At 51.0% G+C, this 25870-nt stretch overlaps 1 protein-coding gene across 1 annotated transcript; it reads left to right on the top strand.

Moving 5' to 3' along the window:
* Positions 1–205: 205 nt before the first annotated feature.
* Positions 206–25823, top strand: CGN (cingulin). Its single transcript, XM_047782900.1, is given in 30 exon segments — positions 206–300; positions 3826–3953; positions 6170–6522; positions 6524–7045; positions 8224–8324; positions 8770–8839; positions 8950–9045; positions 10967–11094; positions 11707–11839; positions 12562–12774; positions 13180–13328; positions 13589–13721; positions 16921–17121; positions 17468–17674; positions 18050–18307; positions 19543–19593; positions 19595–19714; positions 20496–20543; positions 20545–20658; positions 21236–21305; positions 21937–22025; positions 22472–22555; positions 22668–22786; positions 23108–23123; positions 23125–23163; positions 23165–23218; positions 23864–23888; positions 23891–24026; positions 24340–24368; positions 24371–25823. Coding segments are annotated over 29 exon segments (3708 nt in total). The 5' UTR covers positions 206–300; positions 3826–3913; the 3' UTR covers positions 24481–25823.
* The last annotated feature ends 47 nt before the right edge of the window (positions 25824–25870 follow it).

Genomic DNA, 25870 nt, shown 5'->3' with positions numbered 1-25870 from the left:
CGGCCCACGTGACCCGGACAGCCCCTCCCGCCCACCCGGGCTGGCGACCCCAGGTCCGGGTCCCTGACGCGGCCGGCCCGCCCCTCGTGGGAAACGGACCAACTGGAGGAAGGGGAGGGCGGGGCAGGTGGTGACGGCCAATGGAGGTGGAGCTCCGGAGGGGAGTAACAGGTTGGTGGGAGGGGGAGAGAGAAGGAGGGAGCGCGGAGGGACAGAGGGGGGAGGGCCCGGGAGCCGCGCGTGCAGCTCTACCCGAGCCCGAGCCCGAGCCCGAGCCCGGGAGCGCCGAGCCCGGCTGGGGTGAGTGAACCGGGCCGGGGCAAGGGCACCTGAAAGACAGGCGAGCCCTCAGGTGTACCCCTGAGGGGCGGGAGTCGAGGCGATCTGAGATACCCAGGGCACAGGTGCTGTGTTGGCGAGAGGAGGAGGGGAGGTCGAGGAAGGGTGGGAGCACTGATTAAGAGCTGGCTCCTGTCCTCAGGTGCCAGAGGCAGGTGCTTGGGAAGGTGCCAGGTGAGGGGCACCTGAGGCTGAGGCTATTCCCAGGGCATGAAAGTGTTTCAGGGCCAAGATAGCTCTGGTGGTCAGACGCCAGTTCCCGGGGCAGGATTTCTCAGAGGCGGGAATGGTGGGGGGAAGGAGTGTTTTCTCAGTTGGGCAAAGGGGACTGCTGCCTGAGGTTCGGAGACATCAGTGAGAGGGCGTGGAAAGGTGCTGTTTCCCTGAGGTTCTTTCCTCCGACGGCCAGTCCGAGCTGGCGCTGATACCTCCCTTCTGACTTTGAGATGGCTCTGAGGTGTGCAATCTTTCTCTAACCATTGCTCACCTACAGGGCAAGACAGGTGCAATTAACAGGCACTGAGAAGTAGAGCAAGAGGGCACCCCCATGTCTGCTAGGTGTGAAACGAAGGCTTTCAGTTTTTGTCTTCCTTTGCTTTCTTGCCAGGGAGAATTTTTCCTACTTCCTCTTGAGAGAGTGCTCTACAGGAGAGGGATCTGAGTAAGCATAGATCCCGAGGTCTTCAAAATATGTAGAAATACATCTTTCTAAAGAGGCCTCTTCCTGGGAGCTAACGTCAAACCCTCCCCCATTCCAAGCACATACTTCCATGGTTTTAGATGGAGCCATTGGGTGACGTTTGGGAGCTTAACCAGGTTCCTTGATGCTTCTCCGAAAATCCCTATTACTTTCTGAAACCCCATCAGGCATCCCTGACAGCTGGACTGTGATGGCTGTCAGGCAGTAGGCATTGGTTCAGGAAACTGGCGGGACTCTTCAGGAGACCACCCGAGTAGGGGATTTAGCACGTCTAGGTCTCCAGGCTGGATGAGAGGTGCTCAGTCGGGGCCCAGGCAAAACTTCTGAAGCAGATTTCCTTGCCTTAGGCAGGTGAGGGAACCTGAGCCAGCCTTAGCTTAGCCCCTTTGATGCCCTGCCTGAGGAGAGTTGTTGTAATTGAGAAATAATTAGTAACCGCTATGTTGTTGACAGGCTGCCTACACATGCCTCTGCACCTCTTTTTTCATCCTGGATTTTTTGGAAATGGGGGGGCTGGTTCTAGGGGACTGCTCACCCAGAGATTTGCCTGACCCTAAGAGGATTCTGGCTTCCTAGACCCTTCCTGCTTTCCCCCAGACTGATCGCCTGCCATCACCCCCATGGAAAGTTGGGAGGGGTAGGGTTGCTGCTTCTTTTAGTACTGGCGGGTGGGGGGAGAACTAAGGTTCAGGGAGGTGGCCTGGCTAAGTGTGAGATCTGGAATGCAACCTTGGGAACTTGAGAGGGAGGGGTAGCGGGAGACAAAGTCTTCCTGTCGCACACTGACTTGTCACTTACCAGGTTCATTGTGTATCTGCTCCTCCTGCCTGTTCCCTCCCCAGCTCTTGCCTCTTCCTTCAGAGTCTTGGCATCTAGGCTGGACAGAGTCCCTTCCCAGGGCTTTGCCCCTCTGCCTCCTCTGCGGTGTGGAATTTCTCTGGTCTGCTTAACAAGCTGCCAGTGGCGTCTCCCTTTGCTTTCTCCCTCCCCTTCCCCTTGCTTCTCAAACCTGTCCAGCCAGTTTGCAGGGGCCCAGTTCCTCGTTGCATTCCCCCCCGCCAACTGGCCAAGCCGCTCTAGCCTGGTGCTCAGGTTTGGCTTTTTTAGTGGACTGAGCTAGGAGTATACTTGGGGGGGGGATTCATTTTGGATCCTCGGGCAACCTTATCTCACTAACTCTTTATGAGAAAATAGCAACTGAAAGATCAAGGTCACTGAGCTGTCCTTTTCTATTTTGACCAATTGCTTTCCTTGTTACCTCTGAGAGGAGTCTAATCTCTGTACCTTTAGTTCACCTGTTTTCTTCATCTGCCAGTTATATAGCATCTAGCATATTGCTTGGCCCTATGTATACCCACGCTTCCTCGGCACACCCGAAACCACCCCACCCCCACTTCCTGCCAGGAGTCCAGAGACCCTGTCCCTCCTAGTTGGAAGCCAGAGAAGCCTTTGCCGGGGCCAGAGGTGATGGAATAGGGGCAGGGCAGGCTAATGAGTAACTCAGGGAGAAGTGGCTGTCTGATACAGGTGCAGTGCCCTCCCCCTCGTTGCAGGCAGGAACAGCAGCGGCAGACAGATGTAGCTGAATTATCTTGTAGCCTAGTCTCTTCCCAGAGTACAGTTGGTGAGGAGTGCCCTGGGCACTTGCCAGTGATGGGAAAAGCAGGGTCAGACAGCTGGTGAGAGCAAAGGCTCTGGGCTCCCTGTTGCCTGGCACTAGATCACTGTTTACCTGCCTCGGGCTTACGCAAGGCCTTGGTGCTGCCCTGCTCCCCTGGCCCCGCCCTGCTGTCCTCTGTAACTGAAGGCGGATGGGTTTCCATGTTGAATCATTTAGAGCCCTGCTTTCTGACCCATCCCAAAGAGCCCTTCAGCCCTCCTGGCCCTGGACCCACATGTCCTGGGCCTTAAGGGAGTTGAGGTTAGGAAGTCATGGGACCTGGGTTAGGCTTGATGCCACCTCTGAGCAACTTGGTGCTCTTAGGCGGGCAAGGAGCTATGAACTGTGCTGGGATTAGGCTGGGAAGCCCTTGACCTGGATCTGATAGATCAGTGGAGGTACTGTCAGGGTAGAGCTGCATCATGCATAAATCATGACTTCTGAGAGCTGGCAGTCTAGGCACATCTGGTTCCAAAATTGTGACTGAGTAGGGCAGAGAGTCCAGGCCAGGAGGAGGTCCCATTATAAGGACAAACATGAAATGGCTGTATGGGATCCTTGGAAAGTCTCGCCACTGCTGTGCACATCTGCCTTGGTTCAGCATACAACCTTTAATAGACATGTATTGATATCTACCATCTGCCAGGCCCTGGGGACACAGGAGTCAGCTGAGAGCAATGTTTTTTGTTTTTTTTTTTTCCCCTCTAGGAGCTTATAATCTAGTAGAGAAGACAGGAGATAAAACATCACTCTGATAAAAGCGTAAAAATAAACTGAGGCAAGTTCACTGAAAGATGACCATAGAGCGTATAATGTAAAGCTGATCTTGTTTGTGCGAGGCTGTGGTCGGGGAAGGGCTCTTTGAGGAAGTGACATCCTTCCGTGGACCAGGTGAAGCCAGGAAATTTCTGTTGGAAGGAGTAGCATGTATGTGCAGAGTGACTTTTTTTGTCAGCTTGGTGACAGCCATATGCTGCTAGGTGCATTCATGCTTAAAATCTTGTCATTTCCCCTCTTTTTATTGAAGTAGAACCTAGGTAAATAAAGTACAAAAATCTTAAGGTTATGATGATAGATTTTTACAATTGTATACACCCACATAATTGTTATTGTCTAATTCTCACAGGTAGTGACATCATGGGATGTTACCATTATACCCATTTTACAGATGAGGAAACTGAGGTTCAGAAAAGTTGTGATTTGCCCAAGGTTATATGCCTCAAGTGAAGAACAGAAGCTGGAATTCTAAGCCAGGTCTTGACTCTAGTCCCCCTTTGCCTTGTAGCTTTTCTGGTCCCATTTCTACTTCAATTCCAACATAGGGCCCTGCCAACTACATATCCTGCTTTTGGGGGTCTCTAGTTAGAAGCTGGTTAAGTCCTCCCCAGTGTCTGAAGAGTGGAAGAATGGGGTCCTCAGGTGATTGAATGTGCCTTAAGGACCTCTTGAGGGAGTTTCCTTTGTGGCTTAGTGGGTTACAAACCCAACTAGTATTCATGAGGATGCGGGGTTCGATCCTTGGCCTCGCTTGGTGGGTTAAGGATCTGGTGTTGCCATGAGCTGTGGTATAGGTGGCAGACTTGGCTCGGATCCCATGTTGCTGTGGCTGTGGTGAAGGCTGGCAGCTGCGGGCTCTGATTCGACCCCTAGCCTGGGAACTTCCATATGCTGCATGTGCTGCCCTAAAAAGCAAAACAAAAAGGACCTCTTGATATTCTGTGATAAAAGTTTGGGAAGGCTGCATTTTCCCAAACACCACAAAGGTGAAGAACTGATAGGGCTGATAGGGATACCCTTTGTTTCTCTGGAGGGGAAGGGTTAGGAATGCTAAGAACTCTAAGCCCTTCTCACCTGGAGTCCCACCCCTCCTTTCCCTGCTCCCCCTGAGTTTCTTGCACTTTTGCAATCCTTGAAAGGGGACTTGCCAAGTTTCCTTGGCCCAGAGTTCCTCGGGAGGTTGAGTTGCCTATGTTTGTTGTCTCTGGCTGGCACATCAGAGGCTCCTCCTCCAGTTTGGTGATAGGCCCTGGTGGAGGTTAGCAGAAGGGGTGGGGAAGCTAGATTTTTATTTGCTCGAAGGAGAACCTCTCCTCCCCAAGTTCTTGGAGCCAGAGCATACCTGGAATACGTTCCATTTTCTTTTCATTTCTTCTTTTTTTTAACGGCTGCACCTGTGGCATATGGAAGTTCTTGAAGCTGGGGGTCAAACTGGAGCGGCAGCTATTGGCCTGCACCACAGCCACAGCAACTCCAGATCTGAGCTGCATCTGTGACCTACATTGCAACTTATGGCAATGCTGGATCCTTAACCCACAGAGCCAGGGGTCGAACCCGCAACCTTTTGGACACTATGTCGGGTTCTTAACCTGCTGAGCCATAATGGGAACTCCTATGTTCCTTTTTCTGACTCTGCACTTAGGCACTGTAGACCCAGGCAGCTGGCCTGTGAGTGGTCTTGGCTCTGGCCCTCGGAAGGCAAGTCTGCCTGTCCTGGAGGCTCTTGGACTGACACTATTAAATGTTATTTAAATATTTTTTTGAATGGGAAGCACATGGTTCCACCATGCAAAAGGGACAAAAAGATACATAGCAGAAAGCCCTTCATGCTCCCGTCCGTGTCCCTAGCTCTCAGTTCCCTCAACCTAGATGCATCACTGCTACGGTTTCTTTGAGCATCCTCCCAGAGAGGGGATGATATACCTTGGGGTTTTTTGCATTTGCTTTTTTTTTGTCTTTTTTTTTTTTTAAGGGCCGCACCCGTGGCACACAGAAATTCCCAGGCTAGGGATTGAATTGGAGCTAGGGGTTGAATTGAAATTTTGGGTCAAATCTGGCCTTTGCCACAGCAACGCCAGATCCAACCTGCGTCTGCGACCTACACCACAGGTCATGGCAATGCCGGCTCCTTAAGCCACTGAGCAAGGCCAGGAATCAAACCTGCATCCTCATGGATACTAGTCAGATTTCTTTCCTCTGTGCCACGATGGGAACTCTTGGGTTTTTTGTATTTGAAATGAGTTCTGGGAGTGGAGGCCCCCTATTCTCCATTGGATTGGAGGTGTCTGCAGGCCGGGCTTGGGTTCACATGTGCGAAGGGGGTGTATATTCACATGTGCGAAGATCAGGGAAACTCCTGACAAAGCCAAACTCAGCAGGACTGTATTAGAAGATAGGGATTCTGGGCCAGTGGGTCTTAAAGTGTGGAATCTGGGCCAGCCAGCATCAGCATCACCTGGGAACTTGTTAGAAATGTAAACCCTCAGTTGGGGACCACCTGCTGAATCTGATTCTCTGGGGGTAGGGTCCAGCAGTCAGTTTTAACAGGTGATTCTGCTGCTCAAACAAAGGATGAAAACTACTTTGGGAGAAGGAATTGGTAGGGCAGTCAGCCTCACAAAAGCTGAGCAAGTAGAGCTTTCTGGGTTTCTATTTCTAGTCTCTCAGCTTAAACTCTCTTCTTCGTCTTCTAGGACCCCTCCGATCCATGGAGCAGGTGTCCAGCATGGCTGAGCCCCGGGGCCCTGTAGACCATGGAGTCCAGATTCGCTTCATCACAGAGCCAGTGGATGATGCAGAGATGGGCACCCTCCGTCGTGGTGGGCGACGCCCAGCTAAGGATGCAAGAGCCAATACCTATGGGGTCGCCGTGCGCGTGCAGGGCATCGCTGGGCAGCCCTTTGTGGTGCTCAACAGTGGGGAGAAAGGTGGTGACTCCTTTGGGGTCCAGATCAAGGGGGCCAACAGCCGAGGGCCCCCGGGAGCTCTGAGCTCTGACTCGGAACTCACCGAGAGCCCCTACTCGCAGGCCAAGGAGTTTCTTGCCACCCTCGCGGGGCAGCACATCTGATGAGGAGCCCGGGGCCCACTGGAATGGAAAGCTGCTCCGCTCCCAGTCCCAGGCCTCGCTGGCAGGCCCTGCCGCTATGGGTCCGAGCAACAGGAGCGCCAGCCTGCTGGAGCTTGCCCCCCAGGGAGCTTCCCCTGGGAGCACCATTGACACTGCCCCCCTGTCTTCAGTGGACTCACTCATCAACAAGTTTGACAGCCACCATGGGGGCCAGATCCGGGGCCGGACTGGCCGCCGCATGCGGACGTTGCCCCCTGAACAACGCAAGCGGAGCCAGAGCCTGGACAACCGGCTCCCACCGGACACCCTTGAGGAACGGGAGCGCCGGTCCCCCGACCACTGGACCCCTAGCACAAAGCGTGACCATCACATGGGCAGCTCGAAACAGTCAGCCCAGAACCTTCTTGGTGGCTTTAGCCGCTCTCGTCAAACGCAGGACTGGGTCCTTCAGAGTTTTGAGGAGCCACGGGGGAGAGCCCAGGACCCTGGGATGCTACAGGTCAGACCCCACCCCTTCGTGGCTTCCAACCCCCCAGCCCCTTCTCATCAGCCCTGACCCACCAGCCCTGGGACCCCGTGTTGATTCAAATGACTCAAGGCAGAAAGTTGCTACTTTTTATCCATCTATTTAATAGATGGTGTTCACAAGTACAGTATACTTCCGTGGGCAAAATTCTAAAGGAAATGGAAGTAATTATGAAATCATTTACGAGCATGGAGAGCTGCTTGTCATCGCCTGACTGTTAACTACGCCTCAGTCACTGGCTTTTGCTAAGTTTATAGTATATGTGAGGCAGGCCTGGAGAATGTGAGCTGTTCCCTCATGCTCTTGCCAAGACTCCTACCTTCCGGGAGTTCTCTTATGCGCAGTGGGTTAAGGGTCCAGCATTGGCCTTAAGCTGTAGTGCCTGGGGTCACTCTTGTGGCACAGGTTTGAGCCCTGGCCCAGGACCTTTCACCTGCTGTGGGCGTGCCCCCCCCCCCCCCCCCCCCCCCCGCCCCCAAACCCTCCCAGCTTTGTCTCCCACGTAGGAATGCAAGTGAGTAGGGGAGTGACTTTACTCTGAGACAAAGTTAAGCCCATTCTAAAAGTAGATCATTTACAGATTCTAGTACATTAACTGCCATTAGTGACAAATAGCCTACGACACAGCTCACAGCTGTTTGAGATCTGTTTGTCGAGCAAAATCTGGTTTGTAGCAATAGTGAGAGGTGTATCCTGCTTGACTCCTTCCTGGCCTTTGCTCAGGCCTCAGAGGTGTTGCCTCTTTTTTTTTTTTTTTTTTGACTTTTCTAGGGCCACACCCATGGCATATGGAGGTTCCCAGGCTAGGGGTTGAATTGGAGCTGTAGCCACCAGCCTACACCAGAGCCACAGCAACGCAGGATCTGAGCCACGTCTGTGACCTACACCACAGCTCACGGCAACGCCGGATCCTTAACCCACTGTGCAAGGGCAGGGACCGAACCCGCAACCTCATGGTTCCTAGTCGGATTCGTTAACCACTGAGCCACGATGGGAACTCCAGTGTTGCCTCTTTACCTGACTTCAGGCCTATTTGTCATGCTTGAAGGACCTTGTTTCCCAGTTGCTACTTCTCTTCCATCTGAGCCCCACAATGCTTCTGGTTTATCTTCCTAATCTTTCTATTTCTTTGGTTTTACTTTTTTTTGTAGTTCAAATCTACTCCAGACCTTCTCCGAGACCAGCAGGAGGCAGCCCCACCAGGCAGTGTGGACCACGTGAAGGCCACCATCTATGGCATCCTGAGAGAAGGGTGAGTGGGGACCCTCCCAACAGCAGAGTCACACACCTCCCTTCTTTCCCTTCTAGCTTTGTTCCCCATCTCCCCTGCTCTCTCTCTCGCTCTCTCTCTCTTTTTTTTTTGCCTTTTGTCCTTTTAGGGTTGCACTTGTGGCATGTGGAGGTTCCCAGGCTAGGGGTTCAATTGGAACTGTAGCTGCCAAGCCTACGCCAGAGCCACAGCAATGCCAGATCCGAGCTGTGTCTGCAACCTACACCACAGCTCACGGCAGTGCTGGATCTTTAACCCACTGAGTGAGGCCAGGGATCAAACACGCCACCCCATGGTTCCTAGTCGGATTCGTTTCTGCTGTGCCACGACGGGAACTCCGCATCTTCCCTGCTCTTAACCCTTCCTTCTCTCATCTCTGCTTCCTCTTTCCTCCTCTAATCTTTGCATCTGTCCTTTTATTCTCCAGAAGCTCAGAAAGTGAAACTTCTGTGAGGAGGAAGGTCAGTTTGGTGCTGGAGCAGATGCAGCCTCTGATGGTGAGTGGCCTTCTTATGGTGGGAGCAGGGGGAGCAGGGGTCAGGGTTAGGGCCTTTGGGCCTTGGGATCAGGATGTGGACTCACTTCCTGCCCCCTGCATCTCTGGCAGGTGGCTTCTCCTGGTTCTACCAAGGCCTTGGCCGGGCAGAGCGAACTCACCCAAAAAGTGGAGGAGCTACAGAAAAAGCTGGATGAAGAGGTGAAGGTGAGGAAAGATAAGAGGTGCAGGAGGCATGAAGGACCACAGGGGGAAAGAACCTTGGCCTGGACTGGCTCTTCCAAGCAATGCAACGAGTCCTTGTTTGTCTTGTGCAACAAGAATGGGTGCCAGTCCTAGCAAGGACTTCTGTGGTTCTCTGGAGCTTGGAGAGGAAGAGCACATTCATCAGGGGTCCAACTACTTTTCCTTCCATTTCCTTTGGAAGTTCTTGTCCTGGCTCTGCCACTTACTGGCTGTATAAATCTTGAGCAGATTACTTACTGCAATTCTTTTCATCATAACAATGATGGCAATAATAGTACCTGTCATTTATTGAGTTTAAGTTTCTAGTGGGTACTATTCCAAATAGTATGTGATAATCATAGTGACCCTGTAAAGTAGGCATCTTGGACTCTTGTATGATGAGAAATTTGAAGATCAGAGAGGTTAAGTGAATTGCTCAAGGTGGTAAGTTGCAGAGGAGGAATTTTAAAATTCGGATCAGATTTATGCTCAAACCTATGTACTTCTCTTTTTTAACGCTGCTTCGACCTCTCACAGTGTGCCTTGTATGTAGTTGGTGCTCAGTAAGTGTTAGCTTGTAACTCCTCTTGTGTCCTGAAAAGCAGTGTAATGTACTGGTTAAGTGGTTGGCTGTGGAATCAAACTAACCGAGTTCAAATTGTTGGCTATGAAACTGACCTTGGGCAAGTTCTATAAATATTCTAAGCTTCTGTTTCCTTAGCTGTAAAGTGGGGATAATAATTATTCTGTGTTAGTTACCTACTGCTGTGTAACAAATGACCTCAAAACACAAACATTACCCAGTATCTGAGGTCCCGGGATCTGGGAGCCACTTAACCGGGTAGGTCTGGCCCAGAGTCTGTGATGAGCTTCCAGTCAAGGTATTGGCTGGGGCTGTCGTCATTAGAAGACTGGCCAGGAGTTGGAGGATTGACTTCTTTTTTTTTTTTTTGTCTTTTTGCCATTTCTTGGGCTACTCCTGCGGCATATGGAGGTTCCCAGGCTAGGGGTCGAATCGGAGCTGCAGCCACTGGCCTACGCCAGAGCCACAGCAACGCGGGATCCAAGCCATGTCTGCAACCTACACCACAGCTCACGGCAACGCCGGATCGTTAACCCACTGAGCAAGGGCAGGGACCGAACCCGCAACCTCATGGTTCCTAGTCGGATTCGTTAACCACTGCACCACGACGGGAACTCCAGGATTGACTTCTAAAAAGACTTACTCAATGGTTGTTGGTTGGAGGCCTCAGTTCCTTGCTCTGTGGACCTTGTCATAAGGCTGCTTGAGTGTCCTCACCATATGGCAGTTACCTTCCCCCAGAGTGAGTGATCCCAGAGAGAAGGTAAGGAGGAAGCTGCAGTGCCTTTTTATGACCTAGTCTCAGAAGCTACACTTCACTTTCCCTTTTTTCTCTTTGTTCAAAGAGAGTCCTGGAGTTCCCATCATGACTCAGTGGAAACGAATCTGACTAGCATCGGTGAGGACGCAGGTTCGATTTCTGGCCCCAGTTAAGGATCGGGCGTTGCCGTGAGCTGTGGTGTAGGTCACAGACATGGCTCAGATCTGGCATTGCTGTGGCTGTGGTGTAGGCCGGCAGCTGTAGCTCTGATTCAACCCCTAGCCGGGAACCTCCATAAGCTGCAGGTGCAGCCTTCACAAGACCAAAAAAAAAAAGAAGAGAGACCTTTGGAAAGGAATGTCAGAGAATTTGTGGATGTATTTTAAGCCCTTACGAGTACGCAGGCTTGTTAGGAGGATTAAATGCAGGTAACATACATGAGGTCCCTAGTACAGGGCCTATTAAATAGTGAATGTCAGTAGATGTTAGACATTCCTATTATTTCGGGTCCTTCTGAGAGGCTTGCCCTACTCTCCACTTGCTTTTCGCTCCTTTTCCAGAAGCGTCAGAAGCTAGAGCCGTCCCGGGTTGGGCTGGAGCGGCAGCTGGAGGAGAAGGCAGAAGAGTGCAGCCGACTGCAGGAGCTGCTGGAGAGGAGAAAGGGGGAGGCCCAGCAGAGCACCAAGGAGTGAGTGCAGCTGATAGGGCATGTGGGGCTGCTGGGGGGCCTTGGAGTTAGAGGCTCCCCCAGGGCTGGGGAGACAGAGGGAGATCTTAAGCTGAAGCTGGCAGACAAAGATGGTTTAAGATAAGACCTTTCTCTACTTTTTCTATTGGGAATGCTAATGGGCTACCTGGGTTTGCCTCTGTGCATGGGTTCTTAATCTGTAAAATAAGGTTAACAGTAGTACCTACTTCACAGGATTGTTTGTGAGCATTCATTTAGCAGAAGTGTTTGCAATGAGTACTGTGTGGTAGGCTCCTGGGGTATGTCAGTAAACCATATAGATGAAGAGCTCTGCTCTCTAAAAGTGTAGCTTCTCGTAGCGGGGAACAGATAGTAAACATTAAACATATTGTATACATGTGTCACATGTGAGCAGGTGATAAGTAGATCCGGTTAAGGGCAGATCAGGAGGGCCGGGTTGTAGGGGAGCAGGTTGCAAAAATTAAGTAGCCACTGGAGGCCTTGTTAAGGTTTGAACAAAGACTCGAAGGAGGTGTGAAGGAATTAATATTAAGTGTTTAGAAAACTACCTGACACATAGCACTTGATAATGTTATCTATGATAATTATTAGGCTCCAGAACATGAAGCTCCTCCTGGACCAGAGTGAAAGTGTTCGACATGGGCTAGAGACCCAGGTGATGGAGCTGCAGGACAAGCTGAAACGGGGCCAAGGTCCTGAGCCTGCTAAGGAGATGCTGATGAAGGTAGGGAGTAGGGCTGGTTACCCCAGCCTCAGCTTCCTTTTAGCTAGAGCATCCTCAAGCGTGCTCATCTACAGCTTCCCCAAAGTATGGGGAGTAGGTAGCTGCTTACAGGTGTACTTAGTACATAGGGTGCTTTCAGGTGGACCTAATGGCGGGGGGGGGGGGTGGCTGGAGCCCAGAATGGTGGTTTCCTTTACTCTAACTAGGCATCTTAGAGACCGGAGAGCACCTGGTACCGTGCCTAACTGATAGGAGCTACTCATTAAATTTTTTTTTTGCTCTTACCTGCGGCATATGGAAGTTTCAAGCCCTAGCTGCAGCAGCCTGGATCCTTAACCCACTGAGCCAGGCCAGGATTGAATCCATGACTTAGTAGTGACCTGAGTCACTGCAGAGACAATGTTGGATCTTTAACCTAATGCGCCACAGCTAGGGAACTCCAATAAATTATTATTATTTTTGGCTGCCCTATGACACATGGAGTTCCTGGGCCAGGGATCAGATCCAAGCTGCAGTTGTGACCTACGCCACAGCTGAGGCAACACCGGATCCTTTAACCCACTGTGCCAGGCCAGGGATCGAACCTGTGTCTTGGGGCTGCAGAGACGTCACCGATCCCATTGCATCACAGCGGGAACTCCAGTATTTTTTGATTGACTGGATGAATGAATTATTCGCTCCTAAGGTGGTCACCTCTGTACTTCCACATTCACTTTCCCCAGGACCTGTTAGAGACCCGGGAGCTTCTGGAAGAGGTCGTAGAGGGGAAACAGCGGATAGAAGAGCAGCTGAGGCTGCGGGAGCGGGAGCTGACAGCTCTAAAGGGTGCCCTGAAGGAGGAGGTGGCCTCCCGTGACCAGGAGGTGGAGCAAGTCCGGCAGCAGTACCAGCGGGACGCAGAGCAGCTTCGCCGGAGCATGCAGGATGCAACGCAGGCATGTGACAAGAGCAGGGCTGGGAGAAGAGGGTACCCTAGGGAAGGGGGCTGCCTTGAGGTCTTGGTATTTTTGGATTTTTCATGGTCATCTCGGGAACTCCCCCTGAAAAACACATGTGGGATGTACTGTAAGCCTTGGTGGGGAAACGTACAAGGGCAGAGGGAAGATGTGCAGTCCAGGAGTCCCGTGGGGAGATAACTGGGGAGGCTTCCCCTAGATGCCAGGAGACAGACTGTGTCTTGGGGTGAGAACCTTCTGCTAGCATTGCACCAGGTACCTGTGGCTGTCAGGGGGTGTGTGCGGGTGCCTCTGGGCCCAAGCCTCCCCTTCTACACACTCACGTTGGTTTGGAGTAAACTCTTCCCTCTGAGTCTCCTGGCCACCGACTCTCCCCTTCCCCAGGACCATGCAGCATTAGAGGCTGAGAGGCAGAAGATGTCAGCCCTGGTTCGGGGGCTGCAGAGGGAGCTGGAGGAGACCTCAGAGGAGACGGGGCATTGGCAGAACATGTTTCAGAAGAACAAGGAGGAGCTTAGAGCCACCAAGCAGGAGTAAGGACATTGCCCCTCAGGATGCTTATCCGTGATTATTATATCCCACCTCCTCTCTGCCCAGGCTGTGCTCTTCACTCCCCCCTTTTCCAGCTGCCTTTTTCCATATCCACCTTCCTCCTCTGCCCTCCCCCCGACCCAGGCTGGGTGCCCAGTGTATTGGCCTCCAGGGAGGTGGTTTTCATCACCCTGCTAACCTCTCCCAGGCAAGTGACCTTACCCTGTTCTCTTACCCTTTTGTTTCACCTCGCTGGGCTCAGACTCCTGCAGCTGCGGATGGAGAAGGAGGAGATGGAAGAGGAACTTGGGGAGAAGATAGAGGTCTTGCAGAGGGAATTAGGGCAGGCCCGAGCTGGTGCTGGAGATACTCGCCAGGTGGAAGAGCTCAAGAAGGTACGTGAAAGTTGGGGAGGGGGTGGAAGGGCTGGTAAGGGGTGATGGGCACCTGCCTCAACTTTCCATTGGGGTCTCCACACTAGTGTATTTGTCTTCCACGGCTTGGTTTTCAGGCTTCATCCTGCCTGCTCAGCCTTATCTCTTCCCAGTATATGCTCCAGCAAGACTGGTCTCCTCATTGAGTATAGAAGTTTCTTTCTTTCTTTTTTTTTTTTTTTTGTCTTTTTGCCATTTCTTGGGCCGCTCCCATGGCATATGGAGGTTCCCAGGCCAGGGGTCTAACTGGAGCTATAGCCGCCGGCCTTTGCCACAGCCACAGCAATGCGGGATCCGAGCCACGTTTGCAGCCTACACCATAGCTCACGGCAACGCCGGATCCTTAACCCACTGAGCAAGGCCAGGGATTGAACCCATAACCTCGTGGTTCCTAGTCGGATTCGTTAACCACTGAGCCACGATGGGAATTCCAAGTATAGAAGTTTCTAATGGAGGAGTTCCCGTTGTGGCACAGCAGAAACGAATCCAACTAGGAACCATGAGGTTGTGGGTTTGATCCCTGGCCTTGCTCAGTGGGTTAAGGATCTGGCATTGCCATGAGCTGTGGTGTAGGTTGCAGATGGGGCTCGGATCTGGCGTTGCTGTGGTGGTGGCATAGGCCAGTGGCTGCAGCTCCGATTCGACCCCTAGCCTGGGAACCTCCATATGCCACAGGTTCGGCCCTCAAGAGACAAAAAAAAAAAAAAAAGAAGTTTCTAATGGAAAGGGCTCTCAGTGGCCAGGTTGGGTTATAGCCAGAGGCTGCTGGCTGCCTCCCAAGAGGCCTCAGGGAGGATTGCCATGGATTTGTGAAACTCCATGGTCATTTTTGCAAGCTCGGAAACCTAATTTGGTCAGCATAGCACGCGTGGCTCCCTCTCTCAGAGGGGACTTATTAACTATGCTTATGCAACAAACGTTTACTAGAATTCCAGCTTATTAACTTACAATAAGAAATGTCGTCACATGGACTGGAACACTTGCAGTGGCATGGCCAGCTGACCTACATGGGAAGCCAAATTGTAATTTGAAGGCTGCTCGGAGTAGAGAATCTAGACACAGAGGGTTAAATGTTTTATTATGCATGGATATTTCACAAATTATAAGGTCATAAAAGTGAAGTGAACACAAATAATTTCTTCATATTTTTGGTATTTATGAAGGATAGGAAAGCAATGAATTATTTGGATGACTTGAAAATAAGAAAATATTTTCATTATAGGGAACTGGCTTTTTTTTTTTTTTTTTTTTGGTCTTTTTGCTATTTATTGGGCCGCTCCTGCGGCATATGGAGGTTCCCAGGCTAGGGGTCGAATTGGAGCTGTGACCGCCAGCCTACGCCAGAGCCACAGCAACGCAGGATCCGAGCCGCGTCTGCAACCTACACCACAGCTCACGGCAACGCCGGATCGTTAACCCACTGAGCAAGGGCAGGGACCGAACCTGCAACCTCATGGTTCCTAGTCGGATTCGTTAACCACTGCGCCACGACGGGAACTCCGGGAACAGGCATTTGTGGCCTACTGAGAATCCTCCTAGATCTACATACCTTTGATTTACTATGCTGGATATGTAGTAGATGCTCATTTAATTTTTTTTGCCTTTTTTTTTAGGGCTGCACCTGCGGCGTATGGAAGTTCCTGGGCTAGGGATCGAATTGGAGCTTCAGCTGCCGGCCTACGCCACAGCCACATCTGTGAGCTACACCGCAGCTCATGGCAATGCCTGATCCCTAACCCACTGAGTGAGGCCAGGGATCGAACCTGCATCCTCCTGGATATTAGTCATTATTGCTGAGCCACAAAGGGAACTCTGCAAGTATTAACTAATCAATGCTTGTTTATCATTTTACTCTAGGACTACTTAATTGTAATCAAGGTAAACAGCTTTTTTCAGTGAGTAAAGAAACTAGTAGCTCTAAATGATGATCTTCCAGGAGTGCCCTTTGTGGCTCAGCAGTTAACAAACCCGACTAGTATCATGAGGATGTGGGTTTGATCCCTGGCCTCACTCAGTGGGTTAAGGATCCCACATTGTCACGAGCTATAGTGTAGATCACAGACGTGCCTTGAATTCTATGTTGCTGTGGTGTAGGCTGGCAGCTACAGCTCCGATTTGACCCCAAGCCTGGGAACCTCCATATGCTGAGGGTTTGGCCCTGGAAAAAAAAAAAAAGAAAAAAAGCGATGATTTTCCAAATAAATAAAAGCCTGAGCTTACACAAAATATTTGGTGGAGAAAAAGAAAATAGATGTTAATCAAACATATTCTTGTGGTTGTGAAGTCAAAAGTATTAATTTTTACCATGTTAAGAAGTTAACACACACACACACAATAAAAGAAGTTAACAAATATCAATGAGAGTCTGAAGCCTTTTCACTATATTAGTTGACATAGTGAACTTGGGCTTCCTTTGGACAGTCTCAGTCGATTTATTATGCTGGATAAAGCTAAAGAGCTAAAAAGTACAACTAGTATTTGAGTTATTTCATATATTAAGTGTATTTTTAATCAATAAATAAAATATACATTAGGAAAATAGACTAATCCAGTCCATTGTGGACCATACACTGTGCCATTTTTCTTTCTTTTTTTTTTGTCTTTTTGCCATTTCTTGGGCCGCTCCCACGGTATATGGAGATTCCCAGGCCAGTGGTCTAATTGGAGCTGAAGCTGCTGGCCTACACCAGAGTCACAGCAACGCAGGATCCGAGCCGCATCTGCGACCTACGCCACAGCTCATGGCAACGCCGGATCGTTAACCCACTGAACAAGGCCAAGGATCGAACCCTCAAGCTCATGGTTCCTAGTTGGATTCATTAACCACTGAGCCATGACGGGAATTCCACTTAGGTCATTTCTCTGTTTACCTGTAATGAATAGATATGAACATTCACTTACAGGTTTTTTTTTCTATGAAAATATGTTTATGCAGTTCTCTTGGATTTATACCTAGGCGTAGAGTTGCTGGGTCATCTGGCAATTTCATTATTATCTTTTTGAGACATTGCCAGATTATTTTCCAAAGTGGCCATGCCACTTTGCACTCTCACCAGTAGTATATGAGACTTTTGGTTTCTCCACATTCTGGTATCTCAGGCTGGCTCTCTCTGCTGTGTCACCATTTCCCTTCCCTGTCACCATTTCTCTTCCCTTCTAGGAGCTGCGCCAGACACAGGAGGAACTTAAAGACCTGCAGGCAGAGCAGCAGAGCCAGGAGGTGGCTGGGAAACACCGGGAGCGGGAGTTGGAGAAGCAGCTGAAAGTTGAGGCTGAACGAGGCCGGGGACTGGAACAGCAGAACCTCCAGCTACAAAAGACCCTCCAACAACTGAGACAAGACTGTGAAGAGGCTTCCAAGGCAAGGGGAGTGGGCACAGGGCTTAGGAGGTGGAGGCTGAGGGGTCTGGAGGGCTGAGGAGCCAGAGGGCGTGGAAAATTACCTATCATGGGTATGTATAGACCAGATCCTTGGTCCTAGGTGTGTGGTTACAGGTAGCCAGGAGGTGGCAGGGGGAGGCCGGGCGGTATCTGGTGACACCCACTGCATCTCTGTAGGGGTGGGGTTCTCAGGGAAGCCTCTGGCTGGCGGCACCACCCCTCTTACATCTGGATTCTTGGGGTCTGCCTTTGGGGTGGCCTTTCTTGGAGTTGTCGTTGACCTTGAGCCCTGGGGTCTGAGCCTCCTCTCCCTGAACTGGCCTCAGGCTCAGATGGCAGCAGAGGCAGAGGCAGCAGTGCTGGGGCAGCGTCGGACGGCAGTGGAAACAACACTTCGGGAGACCCAGGAGGAGAACGACGAATTCCGACGGCGAATCCTGGGTCTGGAGCAGCAGCTGAAGGAGGCGCGAGGCTTGGCGGAAGGCGGGGAAGTGGCGGAGGCACGGCTTCGGGACAAGGTGCAGCGGCTGGAGGTCAGTACTTTTGCCGATCTTGTTAGCTTCCTCCTGGCCCTGTCTCCTCATCCCTGACTAAATCCTCAGCCATCACTTTGATTTGTGTGGACTGTATTTCTGTTTGCCTTCCCAGCCTTCTGGTAACCTTGGGTTTATTTCCTGGCGTATGCTTTGGTGTGACTGTCTCAAGTGTCACTGGCATTTTTGTCTGTCTTCTATCTACTTTTTGCCTGTTCTCTGTTCTTCGCTGGGTCCTCTGAGCCTGTTTTCGTGGCCCACCTTTTTAAAACAAGCATCTCTTCCTCCTTCCTCCTCCAATCCACTCACCTCCAAATGGCTTGAGCCCAAGGTTCGCATCCTGTCATCCAATGGTCCTCTCCTTCCCCATCACAGGCAGAGAAGCAGCGGCTAGAGGAGGCCCTGAACACAGCTCAGGAGGAGGAGGGGAGCCTGGCAGCAGCCAAGCGGGCCCTGGAGGCACGGCTGGAGGAGGCCCAGCGGGGGCTGGCCCGCCTGGGGCAGGAGCAGCAGGCGCTGAACAGGGCCCTAGAGGAGGAGGGGAAGCAGCGGGAGGCCCTCCGGCGCAGCAAAGCCGAGCTGGAGGAGCAGAAGCGCTTGCTGGACCGGACTGTGGACCGGCTGAACAAGGAGGTGGGGCCTGGGGTGGCCTGGGCTCAGGAAGAGGCTCCGCTCATATTGAAGCTTGCCTGGCGGGACAGGGGGTGGGAGTTGGGGTCTCATCGTGTGGTGGTTGCTTTCCTCAAGTTCGTTGTTGGGGAGGCCGAGGCCAGATCCTCAGAGTGGCATCCTTCCTACTTCCCTCCCCTGATGGTCTTGATCCTTGGAGAACATCTCCAGGAGTTCCTCCTAGAAGTCTATAGGCCCAAAGAGCAGAATGTTCATTGGTAGAGATATTTGGAGGAAGAGAAAAGACCTATAATCCCTCCTGGGGCATCTGTAAGACCTAAAATAAGAATTTTCATTGGTAGACTTTTATGTTTGTGGGAAGGGAAGGAAGAAAGGAAGAAAAGGAAAGAAACTGCTCTTTTGGGCTAAGGTTCTCTTACTCTCTCACTGTAAAACTGGAGCAGACACATCATATATTTCATCTGTTCTAAAATGCACATTGTGTCATCTCTGAAATTGATTTGTGTCTTTTTTCGTTTGTTTGTTTTTTGGTTTTTTTGGCCTGTTTCCAGGGCCGCTCCCACGGCATACGGAGGTTCCCAGGCTAGGGGTCCAATCGGAGCTGTAGCTGCTGGCCTATGCCAGAGCCACAGCAACGTGGGATGCGAGCCGGGTCTGTGACCTACACCACAGCTCACGGCAACGCCAGATCCTTAACCCACTGAGCAAGGCCACGGATCGAACCCGAAACCTCATGGTTCCTTGTCGGATTCATTAACCACTGTGCCACGACGGGAACTCCATGAAATTGATTTGTGTCCTATACGAGTGTGTTATAGCTTACCTGGCAGATTTTTCTTTTAGTGGTACGTCTTAAAATAATCATTAGCATCTTGGGTTTGCTGAAATGTTGTCATTAGGGTTTACTTTGTATCAGGTACTGTTGTAAATAACTTTAACATAATTAGTTAACATTCTTACAACACCCTTGTGGTGGAGATACTGTTATCATCCCATTTTACAGATGGGAACCTGAGACCTAGACCCATCTAATAAGCGGTAGAGCCAGGATTCAAATCCAGAAAATTTATATATTACTACCAGCTATACTAGGGACCTAGGTCCAGGAAAGAGAAGAGAGCACTGCTTTGGCAGGAAGGAGGCTCTGGGAGAATCTTGAAGAGTCTGAGCCTGGAGAAGGGACAGAGGCGTCTGTTAAAGAGATGCAGTGCTGAAATAACTCTTTCTCTGTGTTTTAGCTGGAGCAGATTGGGGATGACTCCAAGCAAGCCCTGCAGGAGCTCCAGTCCTCAGCTGGAGGATTACAAGGAAAAGGCACGGCGGGAGGTAGCAGATGCCCAGCGCCAGGCCAAGGAGTGGGCCAGTGAGGCTGAGAAGACCTCTGGGGGGCTGAGCCGGCTTCAGGATGAGGTAGGACTCTTAAATGGCCAGAGGATGGAGTGGGAATCTTTCCAGCGTCCTTTAAGGGATCCTGGGACCTGGGTTTAGGTATAATCACTTAGGTGGGAGAGTTGGGTGGCAGGGGGGTGTTGTCCACCCTAGCTAGGTACAGACAGTAGGGGATGCATCGTCTGTATAGGTGTGATTTGCAAACTCTGCTGCACATCAGGGTCACCTGGGGAGAGTTTTAAAAATCTCAATACCAGGAGTTCCCTTCGTGGCTCAGTAGTTAATGACCCAACTAGCATCCATGGGGACTTGGGTTTGATCCCTGGCCTCACTCACTGGGTTAAGGATCCAGCATTGCCATGAGCTGTGGTGTAGGTCACAGATGCGGCTTGGATCCCACGTCGCTGTGGCTGTGGTGTAGGCCAGTGGGCTACAGCTCTGATTAGACCCCTAGCCTGGGAACCTCCATATGCTCTGGGTGCAGCCCTAAAAAGACAAAAAAAATAAAAAATAAAAATCTCAATACCCAAGATGTATCCTGTACATCTTAATCCTAACTCCTGGGGCTGGGATCCAGGATCCATTGTGTAAAAACTCTTAGGTGCTTTAAACTTGTGTGGAGGGTTTTAAAAAAGACAAAAATGAAAATGGGCTAAAAAGTCATTCTTTTTTATTACCACCATGTTCTGGCAATTCTTAGAATGTCAGTGTTGAACTATTTCTCCCCGCAGGGTGGACTGCTCCCACCCCTCAACCTCCACCTGACCTTATCTGAGCTGTTGCATTTTTCCTTTCTGACCAGACTCAGAGGCTGCGGCAGGCCCTGCAGGCATCCCAGGCTGATCGGGACAACAGCCCGGCTGGACAAAGAGCTGCTGGCCCAGCGGCTGCAGGGGCTCGAGCAAGAGGCAGAGAACAAAAAACGCTCCCAAGACGATAAGAGCCGACAACTCAAGAGCCTTGAGGTGAGGACACTGAGGGTGGGAGAGGGAAGGTGATTGGGGGTGGCGGGGGGTGTGGGGGGATCTGGATCCTGGCACAGGTGGGATATCTGTGGGGAAAAGAGCCAGGATACTCCAAGCCTCTTTCTATACTAGGGATGGAGAAGTAGCAGCCCACAGCTGATGGGTTTTGTTTGACTGCAGTGTTTTAAACAATTTTGAATTCATTGCTACTGTTTGGAAATTTATAGATGTCACATAAAATTTGGGGTTTCTGGGTTTTTTTTTTCTTTTTTTTGCTTTTTAGGGCCACACCCACGGCATATGGAAGTTCCCAGGCTAGGGGTCGAATCGGAGCTACAGCTGCTGGTCTATACCACAGCTACAGCAACACGGGATCTCACCTACACCACAGCTCATGGCAACACCAGATCCCCGACCCACTGAGTGAAGCCAGGATCGAACCAACATCCTCATGTATACTAGTCGGATTCGTTCTTCTGCTGCACCATGATGAGAACTCCCTTTCTGGCTTCTTTTGTGCATTTGGAAAATGGAATAACACTGGGCTTTGAGTCTTGAGTTGTCTGCGTGGCACCAGTTGGCTGGAGCTGAGCAGTGGCTTCTCCCCTTCAGAGTCAACACTGGCTTTCAGTTTGCTATATTTGGCAGTAATAACAATAACAATAGTAATAGCAGCAGCAGCAAACATATATATTGTGCTGTGTGCTAGGTACATAGGACTCCCTTGCATCCTGGGAATAACCCTGTGGGATAGGTAGTCTTGTTTTCTCCATTATACAGATGAGGAAAACTGAGACATAGGGAGACTGAGTCCGTGGCTCCTCAGCTAGGAAGTGGTAGGTTTGATTTTCAAATCTGAGCAGTCTGGCCCTGGAGCCTACACTCGGCCTCTGCATGGCATTGCCTGTCTCGAGTTTGCTTCTCTAGGCTGTACCTTGATGCTTCAGTCTCTAACTCTCACCCTCTCGGCCTTGGCCCCCGGCACTTGGGTTTCTTTCTATTTCCTCTTCGGGAGATAGGGTTGCCTTAGTGAGAAATCAATTCTGGGGGTTTGTCTTCCTGCCAAGGAGCCAAGACCAGAGCCGGCCCATCCCTTCCCCTTGATGCCCCACTTGGTCAGCAGAGGGCGCTAGCGCTATGGTGGCCTCTGGGCGAGGTAGGGAACAGTGGGTTTCTGGGATGTGCCAGAGAGAGGAGTCTGAGACCGTCCTGGTTAGAATTTGGCATTATGGTGTCCAGCATTTGGGGCAGAATTAACCTGTTGTCCCTCTGACACAGGAAAAGTCTCCCGGCTGGAGGCAGAGTTAGATGAGGAAAGGAGCACCGTGGAGCTGCTGACGGACCGGATGAATCGCGGCCGGGACCAGGTAGCCCCTTCCTTTCTCCTCATCTGTGCCTATCCCTGATGGCAGAACCTCTTGGCTCTTTCAAAAACAACCCTCCTTCCCATCTTTCATATCTGGAGAGTTCTGGCGTGCCTGGCTGTACTGCAGAGTCTTGTCTGCTTTGGAAGGGTTGGCAGGTTTCCTTGGGTGGAAAGAGGCCAGGAATTTGAATGGAGAGAGGAATCCTGGTGGCCTGGGCTGCTGACCTGACTCTGGGCTGCTTCCATTCAGAAGTGATGCTAGTTCTTGATGAGACTGAGAAGGCCCTGTTTAAATTCTGTAGCTCCTCCCATTTGAAAAGGCTGTGATTTCTTAGTTGCCTGGGGAATTTGAGGAGTTCAGGGAGTAAGTACCCTTCAGTTACTCTGCCCCACTGATTCATCATTAGTCCTCCCCAAGTCTGGATCCTCTCCCCCTATCCACACTAGGTGGACCAGCTGAGGACAGAGCTCATGCAGGAGAGGTCTGCTCGGCAGGATCTGGAGTGTGACAAAATCTCCTTGGAGAGACAGGTGAGGGGCAGGGGCAGGGAGTCTTGAGAATAGACCCCAGGAGGCAGGTGGGATGACCGTGGAAGTGATCGGAGGTGGAGTGCTAATCCAGGAGTCTTCCTTTCCCTCTCAGAACAGGGACTTGAAGAGCCGGTTGGCCAGCTCAGAAGGCTTCCAAAAGCCCAGCGCCAGCCTTTCTCAGCTCGAGTCCCAGAATCGGGAGTTGCAGGAGCGGCTCCAGGCTGAAGAGAGGTGACAAGGAGCCCATCCTCCCTTTCTCCCTCTGGGCTTTTCTCCTCTGGGGCTGCCTCCATCTTCTGTCTCAGACATGGTCAGCCTGGCTTCATCTTTCTGGAGACCTCTTCTCTTGATAGGGAGAAGAGAGAGTTGGAGAAATTCCACAATGTGAATGACCTCTATCTCCCTGGTTCTTTAGATCTACCCCAGATCCTCCCCAATCTCATGATGGAGCTTGTGTCTGAGTCCTGGGCTCCTGGAGGCAGTAGGGGGCCAAGTAGGGGTTCCTTAAGAAATGGCAACAGCCACAGACATCCCCCCTACCCACCTTTTTAGGGAGAAGACAGTTCTGGCAGTCCACCAACCGAAAATTGGAGCGGAGAGTTAAAGAAGCTGTCCATCCAGATTGATGATGAGCGGCAACACGTCAATGACCAGAAAGACCAGGTAAGGATGGCAGCTGGAGCCAAGCAAACCACATGGTAAGTATATACTTACCAAGGGAGGGCCTCATCTCATACATCTTCTAAGCTTTGGCTTTCTGGAGTTCATGTTGTGGCCCAGTGGTAGCAAACCCTGCTAGTGTCCGTGAGGGATGTGGGTTCGATCCCTGGCCGTGCTCAGTGGGTTAAGGATCCGGTATTGCCGTGAATGGTGATGAAGTTTGCAGATGTGGCTCAGATCCCACATTACTGTGGCTGTGACTGTGGCCGGCAGCTGCAGCTCAGATTTGACCCCTAGCCTGGAAACCTCCATATGCTGCAGGTGCAAAACCCTAAAAAGCAAAAAACAAAAAACAAAAACCCCCAAAACAAGATCAACTTAGACTTTCATTCTATAAGGACAGAGAGACTACAGTGGAAGGACAGTAAGCACATGTATCCAGTGCTTATGATGTGCTAAGTTCTCTTTTTAAGTGATGTACTAACTCATTTAATCCCTAAGACAATCCTGTGAGGTTAGGGAACTTGCCCATAGTCAGAACATTTTTCTGGGGGCAGTTATCCCTTGTCAAGGTTCCTGCAGGGGAGGATCCCTGGCCGTGGTAGCAGCTGCTGCTTTTCTAATGTGGGGACTTGGTATCCTGCCTAGCTAAGCCTGAGGGTGAAGGCTTTGAAGCGCAGGTGGATGAAGCGGAAGAGGAAATTGAGCGCCTGGATGGCCTGAGGAAGAAGGCCCAGCGTGAGCTGGAGGAACAACATGAGGTCAATGAACAGCTCCAGGCCCGGATCAAAGCCCTGGAGAAGGACTCCTGGTATGGGCTGCTCTTCTGCCCCCTGCTCCATCAGGCTAGCAGAGCAAGGAGGGCACGGGCTGGATAGGGAGGAGGGGTTCTGAGAGGGGACCTTTGCAGTCATTCATTCCTGGCTGAAAGCCAGTGTGATTATCTTTTAGTATCTCAGGCTCCCATCCTGTACCCCATCGCCCCTAATCTCTGCTTGGTGGGGGAAATCTTGTGAGTAGCTTTAGACCTTAGAGGAACTGGGAATTTCCTTAGCATGTAAATGGAAGCTGTTTAAATCTTTCTGCCTCTTCCCCTGACCAGTTGTATTCCTCTCTTGACTCAGGCGCAAAGCGTCCCGCTCAGCTGCTGAGTCACTCTCCAGCACGAAGGGCTGAGCTCAGATGAGGAATTTGACAGCGTCTACGATCCTTCCTCCATCGCATCACTGCTTACAGAGAGCAACCTGCAGACCAGTTCGTGTTAGCTCGTGGTCCACAAGGCCCAGAAACCACACTTGAGGCCTGTCCTGGCCAGTCCAGCTCTGCTCTGCTCTGCCCTGCCCAGCCTCAGATCCCCGTTGCTGTGGGGGGACCCAATTATTCAGACCTATGACAGGGAGGGGTCTGGGTGATGGTGATAAAAAGGCATCAGTGTTGAGCTGGTGGATGGGCTTTCCCTTTCCTCTGGAGGAGTGGGGCATTTTAGCCAGCTGAACCCTCTCCTCAAGTGCTGACTCCCCCCCACCCCCGACTCCCTCACAAGCGGCAAGCTCGGTCAGCATATAGGCTGATTGAGCAGGAGAGGAAGGGATAGAAATTGCCATGTGTATAAAGCTTTATTTCTTTAACCCTACACACCCCAGGCTCAGGGAAATACCCTATATGATTCTGCTCTCTTGGACTCCTGTAACTCATTTTCCTCCCATTCTGGAGCAGGGTAAGAACATAATGGGTAATGGACATGCTGGCGTGGCTCTACCCACTTCTCAGATGCTCTTCTTTGCACAGTCCATGGGCCCATGTGAGTCCCCACCTGTCTCCAGTCCTATATTTTTTGTCTTCCCCAGGCCAAGATCCAAGGGACCCTTTCTCCTTCCCTTCCGTCTTTACCATTTCCTCCTTCTTTTCAGTGCCTTAGCCGGGGTGAGGAGATAAGGATGCCCTTCTTGCCTTTTATATACCTGCACATTCATACCTCTCCAAGAACCCCTCCTGCTGCCCCAGTGACTGATGGACAGAGCTAACCAGCTTCTCTACTTTAGGAACCCCTGCGAGAGGGACTTTGGTAGGGCCATGATAGGTGATGAGGCCTGGTTCTGGCTCAGGGTTTCCATCCTTCCTCTTCTCCCTCTCTGACTGGATGTGCTTGTAAGATGGTCACACCTGGGAGCCCTAACAACTGTCTACACAAGTTTGAAAGCAAAGGTTTTGGTCTCTGTGGCCTTGTGATCAGATGTGCCCAACCTCACTAGGGAACTGAGGGACCCTCAATATCTCAGGAGCTTGGTCCTCATACAGAGGGGCTAGAGGCTGACTCTTGGTAGAAATGGGAAGAGGCAATGGAGGATTTATTCCTCCTCTGGGATTTGGGGAGAGCCAAGTTCTGGTGGGGAGGAGGTAAGGGAGATGATTCATCTCTCTTATTTCCTAAGCAGGCTCTGTACAGAGCCTTGAGGAGGGAGAAGTCTGTTTCATCAACCAATGACTTGTGATTTTGTGATTAAAAAAAGTTCCTCTATTCCACAAATCATATTATATCTCCCAATCCAATCCAATCCAGCATTGAATTTATTTTAAATTAACATAAAATTATATATCTATTCTGAAATTTTTGACTTGTCTTCTCATTTCCCCCCCCCCATCTTAACTTTATGA

The sequence above is a fragment of the Phacochoerus africanus genome, chromosome 6, assembly GCF_016906955.1.
Source record: "Phacochoerus africanus isolate WHEZ1 chromosome 6, ROS_Pafr_v1, whole genome shotgun sequence".
NCBI lineage: Eukaryota > Metazoa > Chordata > Mammalia > Artiodactyla > Suidae > Phacochoerus > Phacochoerus africanus.
The sequence above is the reverse complement of the archived record's forward strand: the minus strand, read 5'-3'. Positions and strand labels throughout refer to the sequence as shown.